This window comes from Balaenoptera borealis, assembly GCF_965194805.1.
Source record: "Balaenoptera borealis genome assembly, chromosome: 20".
Taxonomy (NCBI): Eukaryota; Metazoa; Chordata; class Mammalia; order Artiodactyla; family Balaenopteridae; genus Balaenoptera; species Balaenoptera borealis.
Genome location: NC_138879.1, coordinates 7308700 through 7324083, shown reverse-complemented (window position 1 = coordinate 7324083; position 15384 = coordinate 7308700). Strand labels below are relative to the sequence as shown.

General features: G+C 41.9%; 1 protein-coding gene across 3 annotated transcripts in view; it reads left to right on the top strand.

Moving 5' to 3' along the window:
* Positions 1-15384, top strand: part of GRB2 (growth factor receptor bound protein 2) — a 70544-nt gene that overhangs the window by 50588 nt on the left and 4572 nt on the right. For all 3 annotated transcript variants that reach the window (XM_082371717.1, XM_082371715.1, XM_082371716.1), the window contains 2 exons: positions 7884-7981; positions 14036-14158. In XM_082371717.1, coding sequence (XP_082227843.1) covers positions 7884-7981; positions 14036-14158 — 221 coding nt within the window. The remainder of the gene's footprint in view (positions 1-7883; positions 7982-14035; positions 14159-15384) is intronic.

Here is a 15384-nt window from a genome sequence, read left to right as displayed (position 1 = left end):
TGTAGCTATAAAATTAACACTCTGCAAAAGTAAGTCACTAGTCAGACATGCAGGCTGAACCAGGCATCTTAACATTCCAGGAAGTGCCCCCATGCTGAGAGCTGGGAGTCGGGACACGTGTATAGACCCAGAGCTACAGCTCTTCCCTCCCTAATCCACCCAATGCATATTTTCTAAATTTCATACTGAAATTTCCCTTCCCTGCCTACCCACCCCACCTTTACACTTTTTTATCTTGGAGAAAGTAGAAGCAGGTAGTGTTGTGGAAAAGATTTGGGGTACCCCGTTTTGAGGTGCTCCCCATAGAAGTTTTTTGGCAGTGATGCTTAAGGTACAGGAAGACTGATTGCCTCATTCTGTTACTTCCTTTATTTTGCCTCTCCTTGGGGGGAACAAATTCATGACAGTCAGTCTTCTTTCCAGGGTCTATTTAAGATGTTATTATTTTCACCAAGGAATCTGATGGTAATGTATAATGTGTGGTGCTCTTTCTATTGTCCCTAGACCCAGCTAGCTCTGTGATCCTGTATGCATTACTTAGAGCAAAGCCCCCATATACCAGTCAGTTCCTCAAAATATGCTAGATGCTATTCTGAGAACCATGGAGAATACCGATGAGAAGTGGCATAGAGCCAGCTTTAGGGTGCTTGCAGTCAAGTTTAGGAGAGGACCAAAGCATTCCAGTACACAGTACAAAGCAGTGGTAGACGAGATGTGAATAGATGAGGAAGAGAGGAAGCATGAGAGACGCAGTACAATGTGTTTAGAGGTCGCTGAGTTGACTAGCCTGACTGAACTGAAGGGTTCGTTTAGAGAAGTAGTGGGTGGGAAGAGCTGAAAGTAGGTGATGGCCAAATTACGAAAAGTGGAATGCCAAACTAAGAATAATTTGGATCCATAGAAGGCTACTTAGGACTTTTTAACAGACAAACAGTAGTGTTTGAACTGATTCAGAGCACTAAATAGATTGAGGTCAAACCAGGACAACCTTAAACTATGCAACCTGGACCTTTTGGGAGGCGGCAGGGCAGGGTGGGGGGTAGGCTTGGCCTCTTGATCCAGCTGTGTTTCCCTTTCAAACTGATCCCCATTGATAGCAGCTGTTTAGAGAAGGTAGAGACAGCCTCTCAGGCAGCGGGGAAAAAAGGCACTGTTCCTGGGGTGTAACTGGTTTGTATTCAAATGGCAGTATATAAGTGATGAGTGATTTTTACCAATAGAAAATTTGGGAGTTTGGACGTTTTCTTTCCTCTCCCTTCCTCCTTCTTTTTCTTTCTTTTCCTTTTGAAATTGTTTAGAGGGCAAAATCTAGTGTGTGTCACTAGTGGTCAGAAGGTAAACTTGACCAACAAATGCCCTTTGGATCTCTTTAGTTTGGTAAATAGAATCCTTCCTTAAAAGGAAAATGATGTAGGGCTTCCCTGGTGGCGCAGTGGTTGAGAATCTGCCTGCCAACGCAGGGGACACAGGTTCGAGCCCTGGTCTGGGAAGATCCCACATGCCGCGGAGCAACTAGGCCAGTGAGCCACAACTACTGAGCCTGCGCGACTGGAGCCTGTGCTCCGCAACAAGAGAGGCCGTGATAGTGAGAGGCCCGCGCACCGCGATGAAGAGTGGCCCCCAATTGCCGCAACTAGAGAAAGCCCTCACACAGAAACGAAGACCCAACACAGCCAAAAAAAATAAATAAATAAATAAATAAATAAATAAATAAATAAATAAAAGATTACTATTAAAAAAAAAAAAAAGGAAAATGATGTAAAAAATTGATTTAGGGCTCCTTGATCCCCAAAGAAATGAATCTTCTGGAAATACCCATTTAAAAGGGAACTAAAAACACATTTCATGGCACAGATATTATACTTTTGTTGAAAGAGTTCATCACCATAAGGTAAAAATACCCACTTGATTTGATATCATTACATAAATTTGGAGTAACTCATCTACAGTGTGGGTGTTTTTCATGCTTTGGCACACAGTAGAGCAAGCAGCATAGCCAAGATGTTTTTCATGTTGAGCAAAAACTTTAACAGATGGAGGTGGTGATTGTAGAGCACTTATTTAAAGTGTTAGGAATGAATCAGTGTAGTTTGAGGCCGAGGCAGTAATCCATACTAAGGGAGTCTGAGAAGTTGAAGAGCATTCTAATAAAATATGTAACAGGCAACTGAAGAGAACTGATTTTAAATGGCTCTCCCAGTACTGTTACCCTAGCCAGGGCCCTATAGAATTTTTCTTAGGGGTTAAAGTCTTTAAAAAGCCACTCTGTGTGCGTGTGTGTGTGTGTGTGTGTGTGTGTTTTCCTTCCCTATTCTAAGAACTTGAAATTATGTGGTTGTGTGTGTGTGTGTGTGTGTGTGTGTGTGTGTGTGTGTGTGTTTTCCTTCCCTATTCTAAGAACTTGAAATTATGTGGTAGGGTCACCATAATTCTTTAAATTTGTCTTAAAGTCCTGGCAGTATTTCAGTGTTGCTTGTGTGGGATTGATTGATCTTTAAAGAGCTGGGGAAACTCACTGGCTTATGTAGAATTTCTGTAAAGCAGGGACCAGCTGTAAGTGGTATTTTTGTTTTTTATGTGGTGGAAGAGCTTAAATATGTAATTGTTCCTATCTTTTATGCACAAATGCTCTTTCTTATAAATTGCTTCACAAACGCTATAAAACTTTGAATAATTTTTCCCTGAAGAAATGTTGAACCCTGTGCAAGCTGTTAGAATTAGAATGTATGTTGAAAGCTTTGATGGGACTACTGTTTGGGAACTGCACAGCTTTTTTTTTTTTTTTAAATCATGATTCCTTCTTCTTCTTTTTGTTTTGTTTTGTTTATTTACAGATGACTGCATATGTTCAGGCAAGAAAATACCCCCCATATTTCAAAATACAGCAGTCTATAAACAAAATTCTTATCTACCATTTTCCTAAAAGACACTTTTTTTTTTTCTGTAATTTGTATAGAAAATTAAGTGCAGTTCTTGTCTCCCAGGATTTGTATGGAAGGGACAGGGAAGGGCGTTACCTACTGTAATCCTTGAACTCAGCATTTGAAATTTTTTTTGAGGTAAGCACAGAAGTTTTGTACTCTGTGTTTCCACAATAAAACAAGAATCCCAGTTCTCTGTTAATACGTGTGCTCTTGGTACCCATGGGCAGCATTACATCAAAGATACCTAACTTGGTAAAACTCAGCCCCCAGGATTGCCATGTTTTGTTAGATCTAATACTGCTAAATATGTAAGGCAGAGTAATTATTGTGAAGTAAATGTGTCCACTACAGCAGCTGGACGGTAGCTCTGTACTGAGCTATGCTGCTCATTTTCTCATTTAACCCCCTCAGTAACCCTGAGAGGTAGGTATTATCACCACTTTATAGATGGGAAACCAAAACTTAGAAAATGGCCGTTTGCCCAAGGTCACATAGTTCATTGTTGGTGAAATTGGAATTTGAACCCATGTGTTTATTCGCCTCTTGAATCCTACCAGATCAGGTGCATCCGAAGGGGTCTGAGCCCTAAATCTTTGAGCTCTGGCTTTTTTTCTTTCTTCTGCTTTTTTTTTTTTAAGTAGATAGATATTTTTATTTTTTTTAGCCACACCCAGTGGCATGTGGCATCTTAGTTCCCCGACCAGGGATTGAACCCGTGCCCCCTGCAGTGGAAGTGCAGAGTCCTAACCACTGGACCACCAGGGAATTCCCTCTTTCTTCTTTTTTAAACTATTTGGAAACCTTTAAATTGGTATTAGTAAAGATGGAAATTTGCATTGCCTTTAGAATGGTCTCATTGGGGGTGGGGTGGTGGCAGCAGTGAATAAAGTTACCAAATTATATAATGTAGAAAAGTAGAACATGTGGAATGCTCTGAGTTGTCCGTAGTGAAGAAAGTTTTACTTCTGGGAATTTTTTTCATAGGTTAGTGATGGCAGACTATCATGGTGGGGGTTTCTGAAGCCTCGTTGTGTTATTTTCTGCTCCACTGTGTATTTTCGGTGTGAAAAGTTTGTACCGGAGGCATATGAGGCCCTGGTGTGTGTTTCTTACATGTAAATTGGACCATAATATTACTGTGTTCTCTTGACTGAAATACTTCTTTCAGTTGAAGTATGATACACATGTAGAAAAGTTACATATCGTAAGTGCACAGTTCAGTGAATTTTCACAAACTGAATACACCCAGCTTGCAGGTCAAGAAGTTTAACATTAGCGACAGCTCAAAAGCACCCATTGTGTACCTTCCATCGACTGGAATAGTTTTAATTCTCCCATGTAAACTTCACATCATTCTTTATCTTTTAGGTTTCTTCCTGATTGTGGCTCTAACATTACTTTCAGTCTTTCTGCAACCAGAAAAAGAACAAATAAAAACTTCACTGATAGTTGTCTCTTCCTCCTTTCATAATCTCATCTCTTGATCAGTCTGCTTCCGTTAAACCAAAATGTTTTGATGGCTACAAAGTCATAACTCGAGGGAATATGGGGGTTGGCATAGAACATGCAGCTGTGGGGTAACAGCTAAAAACATTCCTTGGAATTTTCAAAACTGAATGAAAATTTGGTGGTCGAACTCAACCATCTATTTGTTAAGAGGTAATGAATGAGCGAATGGTAAGTTGCCTGTGTTTCGGGGAAGTGGTGATAGGAGCAGTTTCCTCCTTCTCAGAACTCTGATGGGGCTTTAACAGCTTACTTGTGAAGGATGTGAACTTTCATCTAAAGCCATAGCAAATTCAGTACAGTCTCTGTAGGTGCAAACTCATCCACATCTGGTTCTGGTGCCCTTCCCTGCTCTACTTTAGATTCACTTATGTCAATTTGTGCCCTTTGCTGTTTTAAGCATTTGAATAAAACTTAATTTTTAACTCTTAAATTATGCCATCCTGGGCTTTCAGGGCTTGCATGTGAAAGCTGATGTACCAGCTGGGTAGAAAAACCTGATCCCAGGTGGCCCAGGCTTAGCAAGCACTCTTTCTCCTGTGCTTTGTCTCCCACAGAACCAATCTTTTCTTAAATTATCGAGTAAAGAGATTTAGAGGCATGCACAGCCACACCTTGGCTTTCTGGCAAAGAGATATTCTAGATACTAGAATATTCCAGAGAACCAAACTTTTAGCCTCCCATGTATTCTGACATTACATTAAAAATAATCTAAGCATTGGGGAGTTCCCTGGTGGCCTAGTGGTTAGGATTCTGGGCTTTCACTGCCGTGGCTGGGGTTCAATCCCTGGTTGGGGAACTGAGATCCCACAAGCCACCCGGCCAGTATTGATCATCATCATCATCATCGTCTAAACGTATTAGTTCCATATTTCCCTACCTTCTTGGGGAGAAAAGCATACAAACACCAAGTATTAATATTGTTCTGCAGAAAACCATAGTTCTAAAATGGTGCCAAATCTGGGAGTTGCCCTGGAGTTTCTTTTATTGTCGAGGGGGGCATTTTTTTAGGGGGAGGTTTGCCTCTGTCCTAACGAAGGTGACAAGAAGAACGTGCAGGGCTTCCCTGGTGGCGCAGTGGTTAAGAATCCACCTGCCAATGCTGGGGACACGGGTTCGAGCCCTGGTCCGGGAAGATCCCACATGCCACAGAGCAACTAAGTCTGTGCGCCACAACTACTGAACCTGCACTCTAGAGCCTGCGAGCCACAACTACTGAAGCCTGCGCACCTAGAGCCCGTGCTCCGCAACGAGAAGCCACCGCAGTGAGAAGCCTGCGCACCGCAACGAAGAGTTAGCCCCCGCTTACCACAACTAGAGAAAGCCTGCTCACAGCAACGAAGACCCAGTGCAGCCAAAAATAAATAAGATAAATTTTTAAAAAAAGAAGAAGAACATGCGGTTGGTTCTAAGAACTCCTGGCATGTAGAACCTTTTCTGCAAGGTTATTGGTCACAAATTAAAACTGGCCTTTTCCAAGTGATTACCTTATTCTGTTTTCATGTCCAAATGGGCCATAATGCTTTATAAGATAATTACTAGACCACATTTTTCTTCCAGCCCTTCTTTTTGGTAGACAACAAAATCCTGGCCTAAAGCTCCTTTGCTCTTGTGCTGTTGAATCTTCTGTGATGCTGGTGGGTTCACCTTGGTGCTTAGGGACGGACGTTGATGTCATTGTGGCAGGGAGTGCCTTAAGAGCCCTGTCCCTCTCAGACCTTCGTCCTTGGTGTGCGGGTGTGCTTTATAATTGTCTAGCAACAGAGTAACTTTTCTGGCCACAGTACAGTTTTTGAAATGCAGATTTTAAAATTATAAGTGTATTTTACATATATTAGTTTATATCATTGCAGTATTTAATAAATTAAAAAAAATTTTTAAGGGAAAATTGATGAAAAGAAAAAAGTTTTCATCACTGATGCTGATGGGATTTAGCAGTAGCTTGTTACCTTATCTTGTGCACGTGTAAACTCAGTGACTGGCACTGAGGGCCCGAGGTTAGCCAGCATCACAAGTAGGCACCAGCTTTGTAAAACTCCTCAGGGCATAGCCGCTTTTCAGAAGTGAATTCACTGGGAGGCATCGTTAGTGCAGCTTAGCTATTTGTTGGTATCTATCAGTCTTATCTACCCTTTCCAAAGTTGTATCTCACTTTGAAATGTCAATACATACACATCAAGCAGACCACGTTCTAATTTGGCAGTGAGTACAGCATTTTTCAGCATCATGAGTAAATAATTTGGTAAAGAATTTTACCAACTTCCTTTTAGAATTTTGCTCTGGAGTATAGATTTACCACCACTGTACTAGTCCATCAACATTTTCCTGTGTTCGCCATTTTGGAGTTGGGCTCTCATTTCTATTTTCTCTTTTAAGTTACTTTTTTAAATGTCCTATGCCCTTTGCCTTTTGTTAGAAATCTGGAATTCAAAGAGTGGCTCTTATACTATGCCTAGATCTATTCTGCCCACCCCCCCACTTTTTTTTTGGCCGCACCATGTGGCATGCGGGATCTTAGCTCCCTGACCAGGGATCGAACCCATGCCCCCCCTGCAGTGGAAGTGTGGAGTCCTAACCACTGGACCGCCAGGGAAGTCCGTATTTTGCTCCCTTTAATACTCTGCAGATGATAGTATCTTGGCCTAGCCTATCCATACAAGTCAGTATTGGAGAGCACACTTGTTTGAGTTCTGAAAATCTTCATGGGATTCATTAGCCTGTAACCTTGGGTAGGCTGTTTTCACTTTGCAGAATGCAGTGGCTCAGTTGTGTGGTCTCTGGGGCTCCCCCTGAATGGGGCCCATTGGTGTGCCTCCAGCATTCTCTAACTCGGACACATCGTGGCCCTTGAGGGTAAGAGAAGTAAGTGGGACTTACTGTGCTTTTTCATTAAAATACGGTTTTCCCACACAAGGGCACACGGCTGTGCATGCAGGTAGCAGCGGGACGGTGGCTGACCCATACTTGGGATAACCTAGAGACAGTATGAGGAAATCCCAAGATTGGATCTCTGTGATTCTGGAAATCGGCTTGAAGATCCCTGGAGAGGTCTTCAGGCTCTCTCTGTTGCTGCCCAGTTGTTGTGCGGTTATACCTACTCTCTCCCTTTATTCTCCAGTGTCAGTGTTTGCTGTTTTCCAGAAATCTCCTCACAGACACTCATCTTTTATTTTTCCCTCCCTCTGCTTTTCTACTGAGGTTTTAATGCTAGATGTTTGGGAACCTGAATTCTCATTTCCAGACACAATTCCTTTTTCTTTTTAAGTATCAGAGTTGACATAATGCTGGTTGTTTTGAAAATTACAAGAAATTTTGCATCCATGTAACTGATAATACTCCAAATAACACCTTTTACAAACAAACCTAAAAGGCAACATAATCGTCTTCATGGCTACCCACTTAAGAGTGAAAAGGAAATGATTGCTTTCTTTTCCTTGTCTTAATTCTTTTCAGGTTTTGAATGAAGAATGTGATCAGAACTGGTACAAGGCAGAGCTCAATGGGAAAGACGGCTTCATCCCCAAGAATTACATAGAAATGAAACCACATCCGTAAGTTGGGCTCTGCTGACCCTCCAGGGTCAGACCCGTCTGCTTGTTCAAACGATGTTTTTAAAATTGAGATCATTGGGATGGATGTCATACTTTCTATTCTGTCTTCTCAGGGAATTAACAAAGCACGTTGATTTTTCCATGTTAGTAAGAGTATATAATGAGAGCATAATAGTCAATAGTAGTGTATGTTTTAGATAACTGTCAGTGATCTTCAAATGATAAAACAACAGTTACGCAGGCCCATAATTCTTTTTCTGTGAAACCCTTTGTGCCAGATGTGTTTCATAATTCTGCATTTTTTGAGTTTTAGAAAGGGTATTTATCACGTGGTTTTGTATTGACATGTTTGATATTCCTTTGGGACTATATCTTAATAATCTTGGTATCACCAGAGCACAATACTTGGCATATAATTGGTTCTTGGTAAATGTACACTATAATCACTGCCCTACCCCTCCATCTTAGTGTTCCCACTTCAGAGAAAACAAAGTGCTCTCCTACTCCAGGCTGCTGAGAGCGGTGAGAAAAAAAATTTTTAATTCCAGAACCGTTTATTGTTGATATATGACATGGTGGGGTCCTGGGAGCCCTTACAGACCACTTTCCTCCCACCCTTACCCACCACCTCTTTTATTGTCTCTGCTCCTCCCTCAAAAGCAGTCATTTTCTTGTGAGTATGTCAGGGAGAACTGAAGCATTTAATGCTCAGACTAGAATGCCACTGAAACACGAAGAAATGGTAGATCCTCTGTATCTACTTGTTGTAACACAAAATGGTAAATAAGACTTTTAGATGACTGCCCCACCTCGAGTAGCAGCCCATTTGTCCCTCTCCCCCATTGTCACTGTTCTGATGTGTCCCTGTCATTTCTCTTCCCCCAAGTACTGGAGCAAAGATCTTAACCACATCTTATCTTACACAGCTTTTACGTCATCTTACGTAGAACTGAATGCCGTAGAGCTCAAAAGGGCCTTGACAACGGTCTAGTTCATTCCTCTTTGTGCTGCAAATTAGGAAAGCTTCCAGTATTTTTATTTCAAAACCACTAATTTATGAATTAATAAATTAAACTAATATAGTTCTCATTTTTTAAAATATTTTAATTTTATTGGCATATAGTTGATTTACAATATTGTGTTAGATTCTCTTCTCATATAGGTTATCACAGAATATTGAGTAGAGTTCCCTTGTTGGTTATCTTATATATGGCAGTGTGTGTATGTTTATCCCAAGCTCCTGATTTATGAATAGAGTTCTCATTATAAAAGATTCACAGTGTAGAAAACTATAGAGCAATGTGAGTTTCTCCCCATACATGTACCCCTTTTAGAGGTAACCACCACTAGCAACTAAACCTGAGCCAAATGCTACCTTATGAACTGAATCTGTTCTAAAATGATTTGCCTCTATAAAACAAAACAGGTGATTCAGGAGCTTCACCGTAAAACTGTCTGTTGGGTTCATGTTTTGGTCGCTAAACTCTTGCACAGCTCTCACTATGTGCAGAGACCGTGCTAGGTGCTGGGAAGTTAGGTTCTGTAGTTAAATTATGGTATAATAAAATGTCCATGTAGTTAATGGGAAGTTCTTTGAGAGAGCACATCCAGGAAGCCTGGAGAGAGATTGGGTTACCCTGCAGTTTGGTAATAGGAAGATACCTATGCAGAAGTTTCTATAATGAAGAATCTGTGAGGTCCTCAAGGAAACTTCTTATACTTCAAGAAGAACCAGGCACCTTATAATGGCTCACTAAATGTTTCATTGAATGATTTAAAAGGAGAAAACCAGTCTAACTGCAAAGTATATTTTTCTAGTTTTTGTTTGGAACTTGTACTGTCGTGTATCTTTGTAACTATGTGAGTTTGATCTCTCCCCCCCTCCCCTAAAAAAGATATTAGATTCCTTGAAGAATTTATGTCTTCTGCTTTCATACTCCCTTGTAACTTGTGCCTTGCCTCTGCACATAGTAGCTCAGTAAGTAGTTTTGAATTGATACTCAGATGCAAATTCTTGTACAAAGGCTGGGACCAATTTGTTCATGATAATAAAAGCCAGAAGTATTAAATCTTCAGAGGCGTACGTGGAAGAGATTTGTGGCCCCTGGTCAGTGGATTGATAATGTCCCTCATTTGAGGTCCCTGTGATGTTAGATTGGCTGTTATTAACACACAGCCATGCCCAGGTTACTAAAATGCAGGCACAAGCAGTGATATCCAAGAAACTACGAAAGATGAGCATGAGATTATTACAGATTCCCGGGAAGTGTACTAAGCACAGTTTTGCATTCTTGTGGCCACTTAGTGTCCATATTTGCTTTGGGGGCTGTGTGGGCTTTTCGTGGACAGCATCACGAAGTACACCCCGTGGGGAGAAGCAGTTGGATAGTGGTTACTGGGAGTCACATAGTGCATCCTACCTCGGTCCACACAAGCCAAAAATTTGTGCACATCTATTCCTACAATCCGTCCTCAAAATAGATCAAGGATTGGCTAAACCTTTTCTGTAAAGGGCCTGATAATAAATATTTTAAGCCTTGTGGGCCATGTGCAGTCTCTGTCATGTCACATATACTTCTTCGGTTGAATTTTTTAAAACAATCCTTAAAAATTTTTTTAAATAGTGTTAGATTGTGGGTCACAGCAAAACTGGAAAGATTTAGGCTGAGGGCCATAGTTCGCTGACTTCAGCATTAGATCCAGTGATAACAAAATCAACTTAAGTTCCTTTTCATTTTTCCCTTTTTTTGGTGGGGGGGCTGCGTTGGGTCTTCGTTGCTGCGCGTGGGCTTCTCATTGCGGTGGCTTCTCTTGTTGAGGAGCACGGGCTCTAGGCAAGTGGGCTTCAGTAGCATGCGGGCTCAGTAGATGTGGTGCATGGGCTCGGTAGTTGCGGTGCATGGGGTCAGTAGTTGGGCGCTCGGGCTCAGTAGTTGTGGTGCACGGGCTTAGTTGCTCCGCAGCATGTGGGATCTTCCCAGACAAGGGATCGAACCTGTGGCCCTTGCATTGGCAGGCGGATTCTTAACCTCTGCGCCACCAGGGAAGTCCCCTTTTCATTTTCATATTTCCAGGCTGAAGGGGAATTCAGCAGAACATCAGACTGTAATTTTTATATTAAATAAAATGCCTGTAGCTCTAAATCCTTGTTTTTCTTCAGATTGTTTCAGGTGACGTCGGCATTTCAAATCTGACTGTTGGGAACATAGGAAAGGCCACCTTCCTTGGATAGTTGTAGTTACTGACCTGATTGATGGATTAGCTTTTTAGGAAGAGTCACTCTCATGCCTGCTCCTCTCTCCCCACTGTAAAGAACTTTGGAATAATAATTGATCAGGAAGCATCCAGGCCCCATGGTGGTGTTCTTCACAGACTCTAGCTGGAAGGCAGGCAGTATTCATCCATCCAAGCTCTGAAAAAGGAAATCATATTGCCAGAAAAGACCATCACCCTGTACCTGTGCAGTGGTGGGCCTCACAGGCCTGTTTCACGTTAACAGGGCTGCTCTGTGACTAGATGTCCATAAGTACAGGGTCAGTGTTGGTTTCATAGCTATGGGAGGAGTACCAGGCCCCTCCTTCCATCTCCCCAGCCTCCCTTACTTCCCTTTTTTAGTTTTTGTTAGGCAGCAAGAGGGAAGTTTAAAATGGAGTATGACCTAACATAGCATTTGAGCTGACAAATTAAACACAGACTACGAAATGGTTGTTGGCATTAGTGTTGCAGCATGAGTTGTATATACTGAGGGTGGATCCAAATATGTGCTTTTCACATTAAATGCATATGGATGGTTGCCTATGGGATGTAATAAAGACTTGAATTGGAAATAAGCTGCCTCCTCCCATTAGCTTTCTCCCTTGCTATTTGTATTGTAGTATAAACCCATCTTTTAAAAAATTTTAAGAAGTTTGACCATAGCCATGTAGTTACACATAAATATCACCATTAAAAGAAGTTAATCAAAGTTATAAACAGTATAAAATGCTAAGGAAGTGTAGGATGGTGGTATTAAATGTTTTAACTGAGAGTGATAGCTGTTTCTCATAGTGTCATATCCCTTATGTTGTGGGACATCCTCTCTCTCGAGAGGGAGGAAGGGGGGGAGGGAGTGTGTGTAGTGAAAATGGGAGCAGGTACAAAAGAAGTCTTTATTTAATAAAATGGTCTCCAACTAATTTCCATTTTTCAGTCTGGGTGCTTATAACAGGGATGTTTTTTACGAAGTAAATCTTTGTAAAAATTCCAGTTAGAGGACTTTGCTTCACCACAGGTTTTTGTTTTTTTGGTTTTTTTCTAGTTGAAAATAAAAATGAGTTAATTTTAAGCTGAGAGCAAGAAAATACTGCCACCATATCTATATATTTGTGCACCGTAAGGGAAGGTCCACAAACATACACATCTAACTGCCAACAGTTGCTGCCTCTGGGGAGTTTGAGGGAAGAGTCTTGCTTTTTATTTTTACTTCACGTACAACTAAGCTATTTTAATTTATGTTCATTACTTATACCTTAAAAAAGGAAAATGCCTGCCTGGTAGGAAGATATGGGGGTGTCTAGGAGGAAAGGATGTGACTGTTGAGGAACTTCTCGCCACCTCTCGGCCAAATGGCTACTGAGTGCACGGGCACTGTAATGTAAACCAGAGAGCACAGATGAAAACAGCAAGTGCGCACGTGATCTCAACACTATGAGCTGTCCTTTCCTAGCGGGAGAGAGTTCTGTTGTGTTACTACATGATTTCTCCTGTGTGGCCTTACTTCCAGGCCCTGGAAGACTTGCCCTCGAGTTCTTTTTAGGCGCAGGAATATAGGCTGTACCAGCTCCTCAGCGGCTTGGCATTACGTTAGTTCAAATGAGAAAGATACAAGGCTGCAGACTTTAGGAATGTTTAAAGGTTACTAATGGCAACTTCTGAATGTATCCTTCCTAGCAGCTCCCTTCCTTCTGTTTGAATTTTAGTATAGTGTATTATTTCAGAGACATCTTGCAGTTGCTTATAAGTAAGATAGATGTATGTTAGATATATAACTTTAACGGACTCTTTGTATCTTTGTTATCCTAGTTTGCATATTTAATGCATGTTAGTTACCATGTATGGAGTCTGATGAAGCAAGTAGGTCTTTATTAGTTACAAGTGGCATCGTTGCTTTTTTTAAATAATAACACAGTAAAGACAGGTTTGCAGAGAGAACCTTGTTTTCACAGTCATCTATCCTAATTAGTTGTGCCTTTTCTGTGAGAAGTGAGGTGCCTGTGACTTGAAGCTGTTTCAGAGATTTCTCCTCCTCTTCCTCCTGGTCAGCCCCAGCCCCAGCTGCTCCTACCCTTTTCCATGAATTCACCCACTTTTTCTTGTGACCAAGGTCAATTAGCATTGGGAGCAGAAGAATCTGTAGGTTACTCCAAATGAAAAAGGGAATTTTGCAACTAGCTGCCTCTGCAGAGTAAAGCATGGCATTTCTAATGGTTCCTGAAAACCAGACTCTGAGCAGTGACAGCAGAGAGTGGCCTTGAGAGGAGTGCCAACCACAGCTACTAGCAGAGGCTGCTCCCTCACAGCCTGAACCTCTTCCCTTTGTGCTGTTACAAGAAGTGGCCCTGTCTCCAGCTTCTGGACCTTGCAGCTTTCCTACCCCCGTTTCTCTTCTTCCCACTGTAGCAAGGCTGCTGCCTTATCAGGTGGCTGCAGGAAGGGCCTGGGTCACCTTAAATGGTTCATCATGTGCTCAAATCGATAGGCCGGGGCTCTCCCTGCTGCCTTGCTGATGAGTCAGTTGGGGGCCCAGTGAGCTTTGGCCCAGGAGGCCCATTTTTAAGTGTCTTCCTCTATAGAAAGTGGCCCACGATTGTGTCTTTTGAGTCACTGGGGAATGAAGGAGACAGCTGAAGGGAGATGGTCCCCCTCTCAAGGCGTGATGGGGCATGTGGAGACAGGAGGGTAGAGAGGGAGGCCCTTCCTCCAGCGAGGAGTGTTCTGTTACTCACATTTCGGAGGCTGGATATCCCGTTTCTTTGTGGGGAAGCAGATGTTGACTGGCTTGCCTTCCTTCCTTAGGTGGTTTTTTGGCAAAATCCCCAGAGCCAAGGCAGAAGAAATGCTTAGCAAACAGCGGCACGATGGGGCCTTTCTTATCCGAGAGAGCGAGAGTGCTCCTGGGGATTTCTCCCTCTCTGTCAAGTAAGTATTTACTACTTTGATTGCCTGGAATCCTGTCTCCAGCTGATGGAAATTGTGAAGCCAGAGGCCAGGTGTCTGGGTGCACATACCAAAGGTGGCAAACTGGGAGAGGTTTAGCCTAAACAGTATTTTATAAATCAGAAAAATTTACATTAAAATCCTAATTTCTGGCTCCTCTTAAAAATGACCTCTAGCAGCACTGGATTTAGATTCCCGTGTGAAAACCGTCTTTAGTTGCTGAGCAGCAGCTGAGCTTCAGAGAGCAAATACTTGCCAGTTTTCCCCAATCCCCACCACTCTGCAGTGCTCTCCACACACACGGCTCTTCCCTCATCCGGGCACCCCTGCCCTCTGTGGGATTCCTACAGCTCTGTGACAGCAACTGATCACCAGGTCAGCTGCCTTGTGCACCTTGACTAGGTGTCTCGCTGAAATCTACCAGTGTCATACTAGGCCTCACACTGACCTAAAAGGTGACCACAGGGGTTTGGGGGTTTTTGCTTTCCCCAGTGGTAAATTTAAATGTGGAATGGAGCTGGTATGCAGGGAATGGGGAAGGCAGGGAGTTATACCACCTTGGGAATCATGGAGAATATAAATTGGAACTTTGAGGATCCTAAGCTAATCACTTCCCATCTGTGACGTAAGGATTTTGAATCAAATTGTCATTTTTCCATATGTGTTTTGACTCTCTCCATTTCTAGTTAATATATTATCACAGGAAACCCTCCCCTAGGAATCTTACAAATCACTTCATCGTTTATGTAACAAAGAGGTGACTAGGTTAAAAATTCAGATCACTTTAGTATACATTTAAAATGAAGGCTGTAAAACAATTTATTTGCCATTTACAAATGATATAAAGATTTTTCAGTTTCAAAAATCAGCTCAGTATCTTGTTGCATTTTAGGACCAAATGTGCAGTTAAAGTGTGGGTTTCTTTAATATAGATTTAAATTTAAAATTTTTGTGTTTCTTTTCTCAAGATGTGGGAGGTGGTTTCAGGTGACATTTGCAGTATCTTTCAGATATGTTTCCAGTATAGTTAGGTTTTAGTCCCAACATGAAAAAAATCAAACTGGATCTAATAGTTTTCCTCTTTTAACAATGGCTTTTTTTTTGAAACTTTCTTTTTTAGAGCAGGTTTAGGTTCACAGCAAAATTGAGTGGAAGGTACAGAGAGTTCCCGTGCACCCCTTACTCCCATATGCTTAGAAACAGTGGCT